The sequence below is a fragment of the Equus przewalskii genome, chromosome 7, assembly GCF_037783145.1.
Source record: "Equus przewalskii isolate Varuska chromosome 7, EquPr2, whole genome shotgun sequence".
NCBI lineage: Eukaryota > Metazoa > Chordata > Mammalia > Perissodactyla > Equidae > Equus > Equus przewalskii.
The window spans coordinates 67819054-67835167 of NC_091837.1; the positions used below are offsets into that span (position 1 = coordinate 67819054).

At 50.9% G+C, this 16114-nt stretch overlaps 1 protein-coding gene and 1 long non-coding RNA gene across 3 annotated transcripts in view; one reads left to right on the top strand and one right to left on the bottom strand.

Moving 5' to 3' along the window:
* Positions 1–4418, bottom strand: part of SKOR2 (SKI family transcriptional corepressor 2) — a 41285-nt gene extending 36867 nt beyond the window's left edge. The window contains exons 1-2 of one of the 2 annotated variants that reach the window (XM_070630110.1): positions 4278–4418; positions 1–2135 (exon numbers count right to left, since the gene is read on the bottom strand). The exon at positions 1–2135 is cut by the window's left edge and continues 513 nt beyond it. In XM_070630110.1, the coding sequence (XP_070486211.1) occupies positions 1–2085 (2085 nt within the window). In that variant the 5' untranslated portion in view covers positions 2086–2135; positions 4278–4418. Of the gene's footprint in view, positions 2633–4277 lie in introns of those variants that run through there. The other variant, XM_070630111.1, reaches the window with a different exon arrangement.
* LOC139084864 (uncharacterized) overlaps positions 494–16114 on the top strand; it is a 37183-nt gene continuing 21562 nt past the window's right edge. Inside the window, exon 1 of the long non-coding RNA XR_011542711.1 lies at positions 494–648. This is a non-coding gene — a long non-coding RNA (uncharacterized lncRNA). The remainder of the gene's footprint in view (positions 649–16114) is intronic.

Consider the following 16114-nt stretch of genomic DNA (forward strand, 5'->3'; position numbering starts at 1 on the left):
AGGAGGGGGTGGCGGCGGGGCGGGGTGGTGGCGCTCAGAACCCGGCTCGTCGGGCTGCGGGGGCAACAGCAGTAGCGGTGACGGCGGCTGCGGGGGATGATGGTGGTGGTGGTGGTGCGGGTGGTGATGGTGATGGTGGTGATGCGCTGGGGTCGAGTGCGGCGCGCCCGCTGACGCCCCGTGCAGCTTGGCTAGGCTCTCTGCGTCGTCCTTGCCTCCCACCGGCCGGAAGGCGCTCGAATGATGGTAGCTGCCTCCGCCCGCCTTGCGCCCCTCCAGGAGGTGCGAATGGTGGGGCCCCGGCACTCGGGAGCCCGCCGGGCCCGCTCCGGCGACTGCGGCCCCTGCTCCCGGCACAGCGCCGGGGTCGGCTGGCGGCGTGGAGCCTGCGCTGCAGTCCCCGCCGCTGCCGCCCGGGGGCGACTCGAAGAGCGCGTCGCGAGCGCCCGCGCCCCCCGCAGGAGGCTGTGGGCCGGAGCCCGGACCGTTGGCCACGACCGGAGGGGGCTGACCCGGTGGGGGCGCAGCATCTGCGCTCCCACCCGCGCCCCCGGGCTCGGCCAGGTCCAGGAAGGCCTGGCGCAGCAGGGTAGGGCTTTCTCCAAGTGCGCAGCCGAGCGCCGACGGCGGCTGCGGTGGAGGCTGTAGGTAGGTGGGCACGGGAAGGCCTCCTGGGGTCCGCGGAGGCCAGAACATGCAGAAGGGCGGGTAGAAGGCGTCCTTACGGCCCGCGGGCCAGAAGAGGCCCGACAGGCCGGCTTTGGGCGCTGCGCCCGCGCCGCCCGCAGCTCCCAGGGCCTCGGCCGCCGCGCCTGCGTCCTCCTTCTTGTGGCACAAGCCGAAAGCAGCAGCTGCGGCCGGGAAGGTATAGGGATGCGGGAAGAGCCCCCCGCAGCCCGGGAACTTCTGCAGCATGCCCCCGAACGAGCCCTTGCTGGGCACCGGGATGACCGGGTAGCTGCGTGGGCCTTTGGCGCCAGCTGCTGAGCCAGCGCCCGCGCCGGCGCCAACGCCGGTCACGCAGCCGCCCCCGGCGCCACCCCCGCCCGCCCCGGCGCCGCCCGAGGCTGCGGCCACCGAGAGGCTGGCGGCGGCGGCCGAAAGACTGGCGGCGGCCACGACGGCTGCCTCTTGTAGCGAGTCGTCGTCGTCGTCGAAACGCGGCCGCTTGTGATGGGCGTGCGGCGCGCCCGCCAGCTCGGTCAGGGGTGGCGGCGGCGGTGGCGGCGGGGGCGCCCCCAGCAGGTGCGGGCCCAGCAGTCCCCCACCTCCAGCCACGGCAGCTGCCGCTGCCACAGCGGCCGCCTTGACCGAGCTGAGCGGGTGGCAGGCAGGGTGCGCGCCTGGCTGGGGCAGCGCGCGCTTGCGGCTACCGCCGTTGAACATGGCCTTGACATCCTCCCAGGCGAAGACTAGCTCGTCCTGGGGGCTCTTGTCAGTGAGCTTGAGATGACGGCGCCACGAGTTGAAGTTGGCTGCGTCCGGCTGCGTGTACTTGGCGTCGGGCGTGCGGTGGGAGTGGAAGATGAACTTGTTGGGCGAGAAGTACATGTTGCAGTAGCTGCATTTGATGCACTTGGCGCGGGAGCTGTTGTAGCGCGCCGGGATGAAGCTGCCGCGGCAGCCCCAGGCGCACTCGTGGGACACGTCGAAGGCGAAATTGTCTGGCAGCTTGGGCGGCCTGTTTTCGCCTAGGAAAGACTTGCACAAGCGCTCGGCTTCACGCTTAGTGATCATGCCGCAGCGGCGCGATGAGATGGGCATAGCCCCGGCGCGGCGCAGGATCTCCAGCTGCACCGGCGTGCACTGTACGCACGTGATGCCCAGCGCCACGCGGCGGTTGTGGATCTCGTTGTAGCTGAAGTTCTTGAGGAGAGTGTTGGAGATCTGCGCCAGGCACAGGCGCTCCTGCCCGTCGATCACCAACGACACGATGGGAATGCCGTAGAGGATCACCTGGCCCACCTGGTTGGGTTTCAGGTTGGCGTGGCCTGGCCGCGGCTGGCTCAGCGCATCGGGCTGGAAGGCGCTCGACGGCGATGCCAGCAGGATGTCGTTGGGCCCCGGCAACGGGCTGGAAGCCATTTCCTCCGCCGCGGAAGCCCGGGCGGAGCCCTCCGGGTCTGCCTTGGAGACTGGAAGGGAAAGGAGAAAGCGTTGACTAGAGCCTTTTCAGTCTAAAACTGAGGGATGGGTTGAGTTGCAAACTAAAGAATTGTAATAACTTCCTTGCTCTTGCTTTGGTTAAGACATCATTATCACCCAGCAAAGGGACCAAGTTTCAGACACAAGGAAGTCATCTCTCAATATTCTTCAAGGTCACCCTTTGGAAATGCAGGGATTTGGAAGTACTTTTTTTCTGTTCTAAACAGCCAAAGTAAATCAATTATATGTTTTTAAAAAAAGCAATCATTTCCTAAGAAATTCAAGACCTTATTCCCGATTTATAGCTCTTAGAATAATATGGCATGCCCGCTAGAAATTAGGAAGTAATAATGATAGTCGTAACTAGTACAGATGATAAAAGTTATGGAAAACTGAGGTTTGGCCATTGAAACCCAAATTTAAAAAGAGAGAGCATTGGCATTTGCTTGAAAATAGATTGATTTTGGTTAAAAAAAATAAACCCAAAGCTTTTAAAAAGTGATTTTTGTGGTATCTGTGGTTTCCTTGGGGGAAATTCGCGACTGGTTGAGACACAGCTCATTAAAGCGAAACGAAATCCCTTCTCCCTCATCTTTGCCGTTAGATAGTTTGATACTATAATTAGAATTTTTTTTGAAAGATGGAAAAATGCACAAGGCCATATGCATGATTGCACCAAAATAGGGCGTTTCACTTTCAATTCTTCAAAAAGCCACTTGCCGAACTGAGCGGTTCTGGTTCCAGACAGGTAGCTTAAAAGGTGAAGTTGTACACTTGTAGACATTCAAGAGCTGTTTTCCTGTCATTTCCATGGCAATGAGCAACTAAGTACAGACAAGTGTGTTAAGCTTTGAAACAGGGCAAAGAAACGAACAATTCTTGGGGATCATTCTTGGCGGGCTTTGAAAGGCAAATTTAGTTGTAAGGTGAACCACTTTTTGTGACATTTCTCTTTCTGATCTATGTAGATATCTCTATATGGGGGAAAAGATACTCCACGGTAGAGATAATCCACTGACTAAGAAATCTGTGGAAGCGTTAAAATCGGAAGCCCGGAGTTAGGCCTGTGGTAACATTGCTATCATCTCCAGTCAACGGGATACCTTAATGGGGGAAAATATCCAGTAAATTGAAAATACAGAAAAAGCAAGTGAAAGAAACCTTTGAGACAAACGCTGCTAAGTCGAAACAAGTAAAGTGGCTCATTCCCAAGGAAAACAGACAGTGACCTTTCCACAGCTACATGTCATGTGAGGTGCAGCGGCTAAGACTATCCTTTGCCCTGGAAAATCACCGGTGGCCAGTAGCATTGCCACTCTTGGCCCAGCACAGTGGAATTGGTTATTAGAGTGATTTCAGAGGATACACAATCCTACCCAAATTGTCGCATCCTTGCCCTCTCTGAGCCCCTGCGACGTCTATCCCCTACACCTTTGCCCTGCTGCCCCCTGGATCCTCAGCTCTCCTTACGCTCAGCGGCCTCCAGGAAGATGGAACAAATCTCCACGCGATCAAACGAGAGGAGAGTCTGGCGTGTCACTTCGGATGGATCAGAGACAATATTTCCAGGGGAGAGGGCGTTAAATGGCAGTTCAATGCACGACCAGCCCTAGCTTCGCCAAATAGTCCTTCAGTGCTCATTGCCCTCCCAAACAAGATTCTTATTATCTTAATAAGACCCTGGGATAACGGGAACTCTCGCTCTGGAGCAGCGCGCTCAGCGGGCCTGGCCCTGGCGGGGAGCTGGCTTTACGTTAGAGACCGGCAGCCTTAGCAGCCGTAGCCCGGGCAGAAATGCCTCCTCCTGGGTGTCCTCCACTTGCACCCAAGCCATCCCAGAAACTCCTGTCAGAGCAGAGTCACAAATAAGGTTTAGGTTGGGGTTTTTTTAAGCAAGTGAGGGGAGGAGAGAATTAAAAGTTAGTTGAACTGAGAAATGAAGCTGGGGAACTTGCTTATCCTACTCCCGAGCCAACGGACCCCTAATTTAACTCTCCTGGCTCCCAAACCAATCGCCACCGAAGCCCGCCGCTGCCCTTCAATTTCTAACACGGAAAATCCCACGACCAGAGACCTCAGATAGTGAAGCGCGAGCTGTGTGCCGAGTCAGGGCCGGCCGGTCCTGGCAGTACCTGGTAACCCCTAGGTGTCTTTACGCGCGTGGCTGGCGGCCCATCTTCCGAGGGCGCTCGGAGGCGAAGCATCCAAGCGGGTCCTCGAATCCAGCGGGCAGGACTCGCGAGGGCTCTGCGTGAAGATCCAGGCGCTCGGCGGCTCTAATGGCGCTCGAACCCGGGCCGGGGGAGAATGACAGCCTGAATTGCGGCCGGGCGTCCCCTGGACCGCAGAAAGTGTGGGTGTGCGGAAACCGGCGGCAGGCGAGCCCCAGGTGGAGCGCAGTCTGACGGCGCCTTTCTCTGTCTCTGAACTCGTGTCGGACCGAGGGGACGCCACCCAGCGGGCAAGGTGACGTCACCGTCTCCCTGACACTCCACATTAAAGGGCTGGCATGTTACAGGGAGGGAGGAGGAGAGCGAAAGCGGGAGCGAACAACATCGAGATCCTTTCTCAGCAGTCACGAAAGCTAACACCTAACCAACCTGCAGTTGACAAAAACCTCTCCAATCCCGGAGCAAAACGCAGCAACGGTTGCTGGAGTCGCAGATCTGATTTAGGAGTGGAAAGCAAAAATAATCTGGGTGCCTCCCAGAGAGCTGAATTTGGGAGGCCCCGTATTCTAGAAGGACCCCTCCAAATTGATTGTATCCCTGCCCGTTATTGTCCCCTCCCTCATTTCTCTGAGTTACCCTCCTCCATGGAATGATCCCTCTGGTACGCGATGCAAACCAGTAGCCTCACTGTGCCCCCGAAGATATAGAAACCACAGTCAGCCCGGCAATAGAACAGCTTCAGCGCCTCGCTGGAAACACTGTGAAATGAGCAAAAAGGGAGAAGTTTCCACAGAGGGTGCCCAATCTAAAAACTTGGAAGGAAGCAGGGAGAGTGTCCTCACTTTCGAATATAGGTGTGCTCTTTAGGACAATTACAGGGGGTCAGTGAAGCATTCTCTGTTTTACAAAGTGTACAATTAAGAATGAGTGCATATGAGCATTTGTCAACTTCATTCAGAATAGTTCTCTAACCCATTTTTAAAGATCCACGCAGGCCACATCAGCACAAGGAAAAGATGATACCGGAAAGCAAGGAGGCCCCCAGCCCTGACCCACCCTTAAGCAAGTTGCCAATTCTTCCTGAGAGGTAGATTTTTCAGGGAACTATGTAGGAGCATGCCCTAAAAAATAATACAATAAAATAAAGACAACTGGGACAAGAAAGAACCATTCCCCCTAGCTTCCCCAAAGTGAGGCACACCCTAGGACATAGCGAAGCGTCAGTATATTGCCTCCTAATTGATCAGCTGTTAGGAGTCAAAATGACCCCCCCTAGTTTATCAGAAAGGGAAGAAGTTATCTATTTAGAGGAAATTCTAAGAACGATCCCTGCAGGGGAAGGGATGGAGGGATCTTTTAAGTTTTTCCTTTACTATCATAGCTGAATTTTCAATTGCCACCTGGTGAAACACACAGGCTCAGAGTTGGGCAGTCACACTGTGGAAATGATTGAACAACTTCCACTAACCCGGAAGTCCAACCAGACTCCATTATAGCATCAACATCAAACCATCACTAAATACAAGAGTGAAAATGTGAAATTTTAACACTTTATCAAAGGTCAATAAAACCAAGGAGAGTCAATCAAACAGAAAAGTGAGGGATACAAGATTTGCAGCTGTTTTAAATTAATATACCGAAAACAGTTTTAGAGCTATGAAAATTGTAGTGTTTGTTTGGGCATACGTCTCAAATGGCAGTGAAATAATTTTTCACCCATCTCTTAGTTTCCAAAGGTCTTGGGGGCACAAATTAGACTCTGTCGTTAAGGGGCTGAAGTCAACCAAGCGCTCCCTCCCCAGTGCCCTCCAAGACTCCCATCCTAAAAAGGAGGAATACTCAGCTTTGAGCCTGCCCAGCCCATTTGCCAAAAGAGAGCATTGTCGTTCACAAATCCCTTCCGGCAGAAGGCTGAGGCTCTTGCCCTCCTCCGAAGGTTGCAGGACCAGACTTAGTTCTTTCCACCTTCCCTGCCTCCTCTCTGGGGTCAAAGGGTCCCACAAAGCGAGGTCAAGGCTTACTCACTGTTAGAGCTCAGGCTGCTAGAAAAAAAGCGTGAGCTGCATTGAAAAAAATCCTGGAAATGGGGCAGATTTTAAGACTGAAAAGGAGAGGAATCGAAAAGTCCTGTCACGTCATTAACGCAGCACAGGGAAATGCCTGGTCACTGCCGAGGAGAAAGCACCACTGGGTATTCACTTTTTACTGTGATGTTTCCACCTTTGCCCCCAAAAGATTCCTCTTCTCCTTACTCATCCCTACTTTTTTAAAAAAACAGTCTTCAAAAATATTGCCCTTTGAAAAGAGAAATGGGTCGAATCTTTGTCTTTCCTTTCATCTCAGGTTACCCTGAGGAGTGAATTCACACCCGGGTGGTACCTGTAGCCACCTCCTCCCCAGATAATTAAACATTTATACATTACTTTGGGAGCTTTCTGCCATACAAACCTGTGATTTTATTTTAATGCAAAAGAAGTTTCACTGGAAAGAGAAATGTGTGATGTTAAGCTAAATACTTGTACCCAAATAATTCTAAGAATAGCACAATATTTTATTTCCCCAATGAATCTGGGGTGCCTGTTTGAGCTGTCAGGCCAATTACATTTTTGGAGGGTGAAAGTGGAGAACAGTTGTCCAAAGCAAGACTCTGCTCCAGAGAATCCTCGCCTTGAGTCCTGATCTGGACAGTAGAATTATAGCCTTTTATACCTTTCGAATCTGTGAGCAACCTTCTGCCACCCACTATCTCTCTGATCCTTTGCTTTCTCCTCAGTTTGCACAAGTCTTCTGATGGTCCTCCACCACCCTTCCATTTTTCTCTCCTGGACCAGAGATGCCTGTTCCTTGTCAGTCTCTGTCCTGGCCCCTGAGACCCTGGCAGGCTTAAGGAGGAGCCAGTGGTGGCGGGAGGCGGCGGGTCGGGGCCGAGTTAATCAATGCTTTCCTATTGTAGCTGACATGCATTTTACACGTCGGGACTCTCCTCAGCCGGCTAATTGATTCAAATTGTTTTATTGGTTAAACTGGTGTCACCCGTTTGCATGATCTATCACCGCACGGAGGAGAGCATTTCCACTCTCATCTCCGTTCCGGGCGGCTGCGGTTCACCCAGGCCAGGGACAGGTAAAGGAGCCCAGACACCGGACCCAAAGGAAAACCACAAACCGAGCTGGCCCCCTCGGAACTGGAGAGGCGACTCCTCGATGCAGGCGTACGCGGCAGGCGCGGCAGCGTGCAGAGAGGTTTCCAGCTAAAGCTTTTAACAATTGTTGAAGCGAACCCACAACTGGCCTCGGCGTCCTCTACTTTGGAAGCTGTTGGTTTCCGAGCTGCGGCCCAGGATCCTGCGGGCTGGAGCCCAAAGCCAAAGCAGAGGCGGGAGCTGTCCGCGGTGCTGACGCGAATGCATCGCTCCGAGGGGTAGCAGATCCCACTGCGTTCAAGACCCTCCCGGAAGAAGCCTCCTAGCCTGTAATTATCGGAGCCCTAGATTAGGTTCCGGGCTCGGGCACGGCCTCCTAGACTTACGAGGCAGGCAGGAGGCGACTCAAAGACACTCTCTACTTCTGCCACACCTGCCCCATCTCCAGGGATGGAGAAATCCAGCCACTCCCCACCCCAACTCCTGTTTTTGTATTGACCTGGAAAAAAAAAAATGATGAAGACCTTAATATAAATTTATTACAATAAGAAACATTGGGTATTCCCTCTCCTCTCACTCCTGGCCTGGGTATTGGAGAACCCATGATAGTTACAGATCAAAGAAACAGTTTCTATCCCTCTCACTTATTCCCTCTTACTCCATTCTCAGCTCTTAGGCAGAAATACTGCTCCTGTGTCCCTGGCAGAGGTGTTCCTGGCATTGGTATTTCTGCATCAGGTAGGGCAAGAAGTGGTTTCCTTGTTAGTCCCAAGTCTACAAAAGGAGATCTGTATGGCCTAGAAAGAAACTGGTAGACAGGCGGAACTGGCACGGACAGAAGAATTCCAGTATATCAGAAAGTACAGGAGATTCAAAGTCATATGAAACTGGGTATAAATTTCTCCTTGATCACTTACTAGCTGTGGAATCATGCTTTGATTCCTAACCTCCCCAAGCCCCAGTGTCTTCATCTGCAAAATGAGGAGATTGATATGTAGCCCACAGGGGTGTTGTGAGAATTAAATAAGATAATATGTGTAAAGTGCCTGGCACATAGTAGTCATTTAATACATGGTAGCTTAAAAAGCACCTTCCTCAGAGAGTGGGGGCCAGAGCTAGTCCTGTGCTGCTATAAGCCATGTTAGAAATCTTCAATGTCTCCAGAATAAAAGACATCAAAGGCATTTTAACTTAGTGGTGGGCAGAGAGGGAACAAAGTTCCCTGGAGGAACCTGAGTTCTTTTCATTAAAACTTTATCCTGCCCCTAATTGGTATAGTGTTTGTTTTGTATACAGGTGGCCAGAACCCCAGCTACTGTTTGCTTAACCTATTTTAAATAAGTTAATGATAAAAATTAGCAATGATAATGGCCATAATGATAATGATTGTTGATAGCCTTCAGTTTTCCCTTTCTACCCAAAAGAGCTTTCTGCAATCTGGCAAGCCCAGCTCAGACTCCCTGGCTTTTCCTCCATTGCTCTATCTAGAGTTACATGAAGCAAACCAAGGACTAGGAGCAAACCGAAGACTCATCATGATGGAAATCATAGAAGAAATGAGAAAGGACTCTGAGCATGCTGAGCTGGCTCTTAATCTTTGAGCCTTCTCTAAAATCTTCTTCTATAAATGAGGACCCTTTTTCCCGAGGCTAGTACAGTCCAAGAGAAGTACAATGAGTGTGCAGGCCTAAAGATCTAAATCAGAATTGGGGAAGGGAAGGGAAAATTAGCACATTTTGCAGGACCTGTATCCCTGCCTCAGTGATTCCTGGAGATCCTCATGCACCAATGACTATGGGAATAGTGAGAGTCCTTATTATCCTCTAAACAAATGCCTTTGTAAGAAATAGAGGTTGTGAGAGGTGGAACCAAGGCTTAATTCCATTTAATCAGAGGAAACCATTTTCACAAGAAAACTTGCCCTTGGGTAAGTGGCAGAGAAGGCTTTTACCAAAACTACCAGTTCACAGAGGCCAGGGACTAATGGAAACATTTGCTACTGGACTTTCTTTTTTATATCAAAGAATTAATATTTCTTCACAAGTCCTCACAAACTTGTAAACACAGCAAGGTACACACGTGCACATAGTTTACATGAGGTAGTAAAATCCAGACTGGAACATGAACTTGGTGTACTTGGTGGTTGCTTAGCAAATATTAGTTGACCAAGATAAAATTCAAAGGCACACAGAACGCCTGAGGACACACGTAAGCCTTTGGATGCATTTTCCCTAAACACACCTACAAATGTGCATGGAAGGGGGACACTAGCATAAGGAATAGCTCACTAGGCTCTCTCCCTTCCCTCTCTTCTGTTTTCTCTCTTTCTGTGCATGCATACACATATGTACCCACCCCCTCCATCCCCTCCTCCCCATATTGGAAAGGAGGGGGTCCTTTGAAATGGAGGTGGTCCCAGCTGGAAAACCCCAGAGCTCATTTAGATCACATCACTTCAGGCTTTTGTCTCTGCTCCTGAATAACCTATGCTGCTACAACAAAAGGATAGGCATCTACATGGAGTTTTCATTGGCAAAGATGCATCTCAAAGATGCTGCTATAATAATGAATAACTAGGCAAGATGCTTCCCTTTTTTGATTGCCACTCCTAAAGAGAGAGGAGAAAAAGGGAGAAAGGGAGAGGGAGAAAGTGGAGCAAGAAATAGAGATTTTGAGAGAGAAAACCAAGGCAAGTATTTGGGTGGATTTATGCAAAAGAGTCTTTAATTGTATGGTGAATCCAACTACCACTAAGAATAAGAAATGTGGTTTGGGGCTTTTTTTTTTTTTTTTTTTAAATATAACTGACTCTTTTGTTTCAGGAAACCAATTTAAGAAGTAACTGAGGCTGAGGTGCAGAAAGGGTGTGGAACAGGACTTTTTAATGCTTAGGGAGGGGAGGCAGAGGAGTGGGAATGGGGGAGGGGGTGTAGATTGTCTGTTGACATGTCACTAGAGAGAAAATGACATAGATATACATTTAACATCTCCCCAGCTGACGCTGGTAGAGGAACATTGGATTTTATTTCCTGGGGAAATGAAGGCATTTTTTTTCTCTTTCCTGTTCTCTCCCCGCCTCCCTGACTCCCTTCTCATCTGAAAATTTTGTACTTTGCCATCAAGCTTGATCCCATTAGCTAATACACTATTAAACTATCATGTGCTCTCTAGCTGCCCAATAAGCATCATGCCTTCAGCTTTTCTCCTGCCTGCAGTCGTTAACTCAGTGGTAGCAAAAGGTGAAATTAGATATTAGCAAAATAAATCCCAGGGAAGATGGGGGTAGAAATCTGAGTCATTGATTTTTTTTTCCTGAAAAAAATAGAAACCAGTGAATATCCAGAGAGAATATTGAGAGGAATTTTCTATTTTCATGTATTTAAAAGTTATATATATATATTTAACAAAAAACACTTTCCTCCATGAGATTAGGGGTTCAAAGTGAAACCATAGCTAATCAGACCAAAGGCAATACCAATCCCAAACTTTTTCAAGATGCATTATGATATCATTGACAAACTCTTAATGTTGGCAAATAATTAAATTTTCCATCTTTTAGAACTGTGTAACCTTGGGTGTCTTAGAAACAAATTGTACAAACAAACCGCGGAGATGAGCACTGAGAGTTTCAGAGGAGATATAATGAACCAACTTTAATTACTAACTTGAAATTAAAAATGTAATATACAGATTTAAATTTATTTTCACCTAAATTGTGTATAAAATTATATGGCTTTGCAGGCTAAGAAATGCTTTGTAACCAGCCATGCTACTAAAAAGTCTGAAGTAGTTTCCAAAACCGAGTTCCCAGACTCACACAGTAATAATGATACATTTATCATTACTGATGACCACCTACTGGGTAATTATTGCTTTGTTACTACTATTACAATCAAGAGATTTCTTTATTTACTGTTAACATTCACTTAAAACTGAATGTTAATGACTGTTCTGAATTCACCAAAGAGAGTTTTCTGTTATATTTCAGAAGTACTTACGTTCTGGTTCAGAAATGGAAAACCATATTATAACAGAGTGGAGGCTGGGGGAGAGCTTGGCTCTCACACTCTCTTGAGAATGACAATGGCATTCTGAGGAATTCTGGAACAAAATTTTCCAGCTCAGAGTTGCAAAAGGTTAACATAATGCAACCACTTGACTTGCGCTAATTATGTAAGTATTTTATTACAGGAGATTCATTCATTATTGATACTTGTTTGCAGTAACTTCCTGCTTGGGGGAGTTATATTTTATATGAGAAGTAAACAACCCATGGCTCCAGGGCTACCCTTCCCCCCAGATCTGATTTCCTCCTACCATTTTGTCTAGTTTCACAATCCTCCTGGGTTGTGATGTCCCTACTGAGGCAGAGAAACAATTTCCTAAAATCTTCCTATTCTCTCTCCATTTCCCTTCCCTATTCAGAACTTTCCAGTTCCTACAAAAGGTGAGAACTCAGGGTTTGGAGAGTATTGGAGTAGGGATGAAGTGGGTGAGAAAATAAAACTGAATTTAGTGTTTTATTTTTATAGCATATAAAGAGAAGAGAGAATTTTCATAAAAACTCTAGGTTCCTTGAGGCTTGGCCATCAACTTTCCTCTTTGGAAGGTACTCTTAGCTCCCATCCAGAAAAGCTAGGTTGGCCTTTGGCATATGAAGAGGTCAGGAGCAGGTCGTTAGGGAGTGGGCATGGTGGAAGCTGTTTTACCAATGGAAAGGTCAGAAAGAGGCTCCTGCCCATCCTTAAGTCAGAATCCAATCTTATAGCCGGTGGTGGTTGGAGCAGTCTACAGTATCTTCTTCCCAGGGCCTATGCCAAGTTGCACTAAGAAAAGACAAGGCTTTGCTCTGGGATTTCCTCAGCAAGCACCTGTGAAGAGTTGTGCCGGCTGTTTGGTCTAGAGGCCCTCAGGAATTTCACTCCCAAAACATGCACTGGTCATCTGAAGCAGGCTGTCTGGTGAGAAGCCAGTGTTTCCTGGAGGGGCCAAAAGGCCCTGGTATAGGCCTCCAGCCTAAGAGCAAGGGTTTCCTCTAGGGCTTTCTTCCAGCTTCTGAGACTCCTCTCTAAGAATCTCAGTTCAGAGCTGGCATGGATGCAAGGTGCCAGAGGTCGGCATGCTTGAGACCCTTAGAAGAAGTCTAAGAGGAACTGGAGATGGTGGAGGGATAGTGGAAGAGCATGGAGCAGTGTATGCGTGTGTGTGTAAATACCCTGTTCTTGCAGGTTCTGGTGTGGCCAGATGAGAAAGAACCAATTGGAGTCCCAAAACTTTGGACAAGTTTGAAAAGAAAGAAATGGTATGATCTGAAATGTGAGTGAGGGGTGGCTTTGGGGAGATGCCTGCAAATTAGTTGGGTTTGGGCAAGACTTGCCACAGACCAGGGGAGAACTGACAGAGCTCAAAGAACAAGTTCATCCATGGGCCTCTGCTGTCTGGCCTAGAACTTCTGCACTTTGGGTGTGGGCGTGGGCTTGGGGATAACGGATGACTATAGGATGACTAGAGGTTTGGAGGGCTCTGGGAAGGTGAGTCCTGGCTGGAGGATATAGGATCGGGAAAGTGCTAAGATTGGTTCTTGAATGGGTGATCCAGGCTTGGTCAGCATAACCCCTGCTCCCATGGGCGCCTCACTTCCCTGCTTTTACCCTACGTCTGTGTAGAACCGCTCTGCGTGATCTACGGAGGAACGCCGTTCCCAGCAAGGCTTCCTTAATGGTCCTTTAACAAACTCTTCGATCTCTCTTTGGCCGCCCTGGCTCTCGCCCGCCTCCTCCCTTTTCCCTTCTCTACTGCCTCCATCAGTTATTTATGACCAGCGTTAATTATTCACGAAAAGAGAAAACTCCAGCTTTGGGAACTTTTCTCGGTGCGCTGGGGGGTTTCTCCCTTTCCCACCACTTGGTAGGTTTGAGCATTGGGATTTTCGGGAACTCTATTTGGCCAGATCCTCTTTTGAAGAGGGGAGAGGGAAGCCCAATGGTTGGGCAGCGGACAGAGTGGGGTGAGGGGGTACCCTTGGCCCTGGTCAGCTTCTGTCTCTGCCTCAGAGGTGTAGATCCGGAAGTTACAAGGCGAGCTCGCAGGAGTCGCTGTCCGGGCTTAGAGGTGCTGAAACGTCGGCGTGGGCTCTGGGGCTGCGGGCTGCTGGGGTTAGGTGGCCGCAGTCCCAGGCGGGGTAGCCTCTTTCTAAGGCTTCTCCAAAAAGTCTCGTTTCCCTTCTCTCTCTCTCTCTCTCTATCGTCCCTCTCTCTCCCACACAAGTGACACTAGAACGCTGTAACCAAAGATTAATTGCCTTAATCAAATTGACCCACCCTCTGCAATTAATCTTTTAGCAACAAATTAGACACAATTTACCTCAACCTCCAGGGTCAAGCAGAGAGAGGAGGTGGGAGACTGACAAAATCCACAGATGAGGCGGAGTGGGGACTTGGGAATGGGTGTGTGTTTAAGGCGGGAAGGGAGAGGAAGAGGTAGGGGTCAGCCATGGGGTTGTGCCCGGGCCGGAAGTTCCTGGAGTCCCTTTTAACCCAGTTTTCTCCAAAGGAGGGGAGGCCGAGGGCGGAGGACGAGGCCACTTACCTGTCTGTGCCGCCCTCGCGGTCTCCAGCCCTCCGCGCTCGGTCCTCCCCGCCTTCCTCGCGCTCCGCGGCTCCACCGCCGCTCTCTGCCTCCCGCGGCGCCTGCCGCCTCTCCCGCGCGGGATCCGCCGCCGCCGCCCGCCGCCCGCCGCCCGCGGTCCTCTGCACTCCTGCTTGCGGTCGGGTCTTCCGCCGCGGCTCTGTCCCGTCCCGCCTCTCCCCTTCTCGGCGGTTTCCCGCAGCCACCCAGCTCTTCCCACTCCAATCCTGGGCAAGTTCGTAAGTTTGGGGTGAGGGTCGCTCTCCTCGCGCCCAGCTTCTCGGCTTAGCTTCCTCAGATCCGCACCCCCCACTCCCCAGCTCAGACCTAAGTCTCTGACGCCGCCTGTTGGTCAGGCAGGGCAGGGCATGGCGAGGAACGCAGTGCCAGCCCCAGCCCCCAACCCCTCACCCTTCCACACCCAGTGGTCCAAACAGGAGAAAAAGGAGGCGAGGGTTGGAGGCCTGATAACTGGAATGGGGCCAGGGGCAAGAGGGAGCAATTTGCCTTGGGGGCATGCAGCCCGGGATGGCAGCTTGGGCTCCCTGCCAGGAGAAGGATTATCCCAGGGCGCGCAGGTGTGCCTCTCTCGTGCCGCCCTTGGGCAGTCCACTAAGTGCGGGAGCCCCTCTCCTAGTCCCCCGGGGAATGACCACCTGAGGCGAGGTCGAGTCGGGAGGGCAGAGTCCATAGGAAGCGCTGGTCATGGGCACCGAAGGAGGGGGTGCTGGGAAAACTGGAGACGGGAGAGCGAGTCCTTCTCAGCACCACCAGGGAGGAACGCTTTAGGGCCAAACTCATAACGCTGTTTTTAAAAGAAAAGTTAGCCGAATCTGTCTCATCATGAAGTGTCAGGCTGCAGGGCGGGGCGAGTGTCGGCCAGGGCTTCCAGCTGGAGTCCAGCCCTCTGGCCTGGCATGGTGGGAATGCGGGCCGAGCTCTGGAGGACTGAGTGCGTTACAAAGGCAGCCTTTTGGGCTCCGGCCTGGTCCCTCCGTTGGCAACTTCCCAAGCGCCGGCGGCGCGCTCACCAGGTCACTCCACCCTTGGAACTTCTTGGGAAGCCTCGGACTAGCCCTGGCTCTGCCAAGACATCTGCGGAATGGAGGTTGTATTCCCCTCCCCATTCTCATCTTGTCTTTTTCATTGAAAGAATTGATGGACTGTTTCTCTCCTACCCCCTCCTTCTCTAATAAATGCTTCCCATAGATTATTCGAGGCAGAGAAGGAAGGCGGCTGCTTAAAAAACAAAAAGCCATAGCCCTAATGAGTTCAATTACAATGTGGTAAACACATTGCCTCTACGCTTTAATTAAGCCTGCTGCCCAATTTTAACTCATTAGTAATTCATTAAGAGAACAGTCCCGTGCTGGCGGGTGGAAGGCACCGAAGACCGACTGTGCGCTGCGCAGTCCACACACGCGCGAGCCCCTGCCGGCCCTAGCGTTGTGTGTGGGCAAGTCAGGTTTGCGACCCGGTTACTTCAGTATCCAAGAATACTGGAGTCCCCTCTCCCAGATGCGCGGGGCTCTGCCTCTCTGAGACCCAGAGATGACCTTTCCTGGCTCGAGTTCCTCAGTCTTGAAATAGGGTTTGCAAACCTGTTGGGTGGGTGATGGTGGTGTCGGGCTGGGCCACAGTTGGGGAGAAAGTCTCAGGATTAAACTCGCCTTTCATCCCCAAGGTCAAGTCTAGTTTTCTCGGTTCGGTGCACCCTCCCTTCAGCTTTCTTTCACTTTGCACTAGTTTCTAGAGAAAAATCTAGGTCCGGCCTTAGCGCCTAGCTGGGGCTGCGCGCTGCGAGCTTCGTGACCATCTGCCCCAGAGAGGCTTCAATATAAATCAGACCGTGATTTTTTCTTGCGGGTGGGGGGTGGGGGGTGTTGGGGCGGGAGAGAAGAAGACTGTTGGCTAGGGAAGTGGTGATCTGCTTGGGGAGTTCAGACCTCTTCGCTTCCCTCTTTCGATCTCTAGTCCACTGTTTGGGAGCAGGGCTGGGCTGATGGCCACGTTTGTAACTGTGTCACTT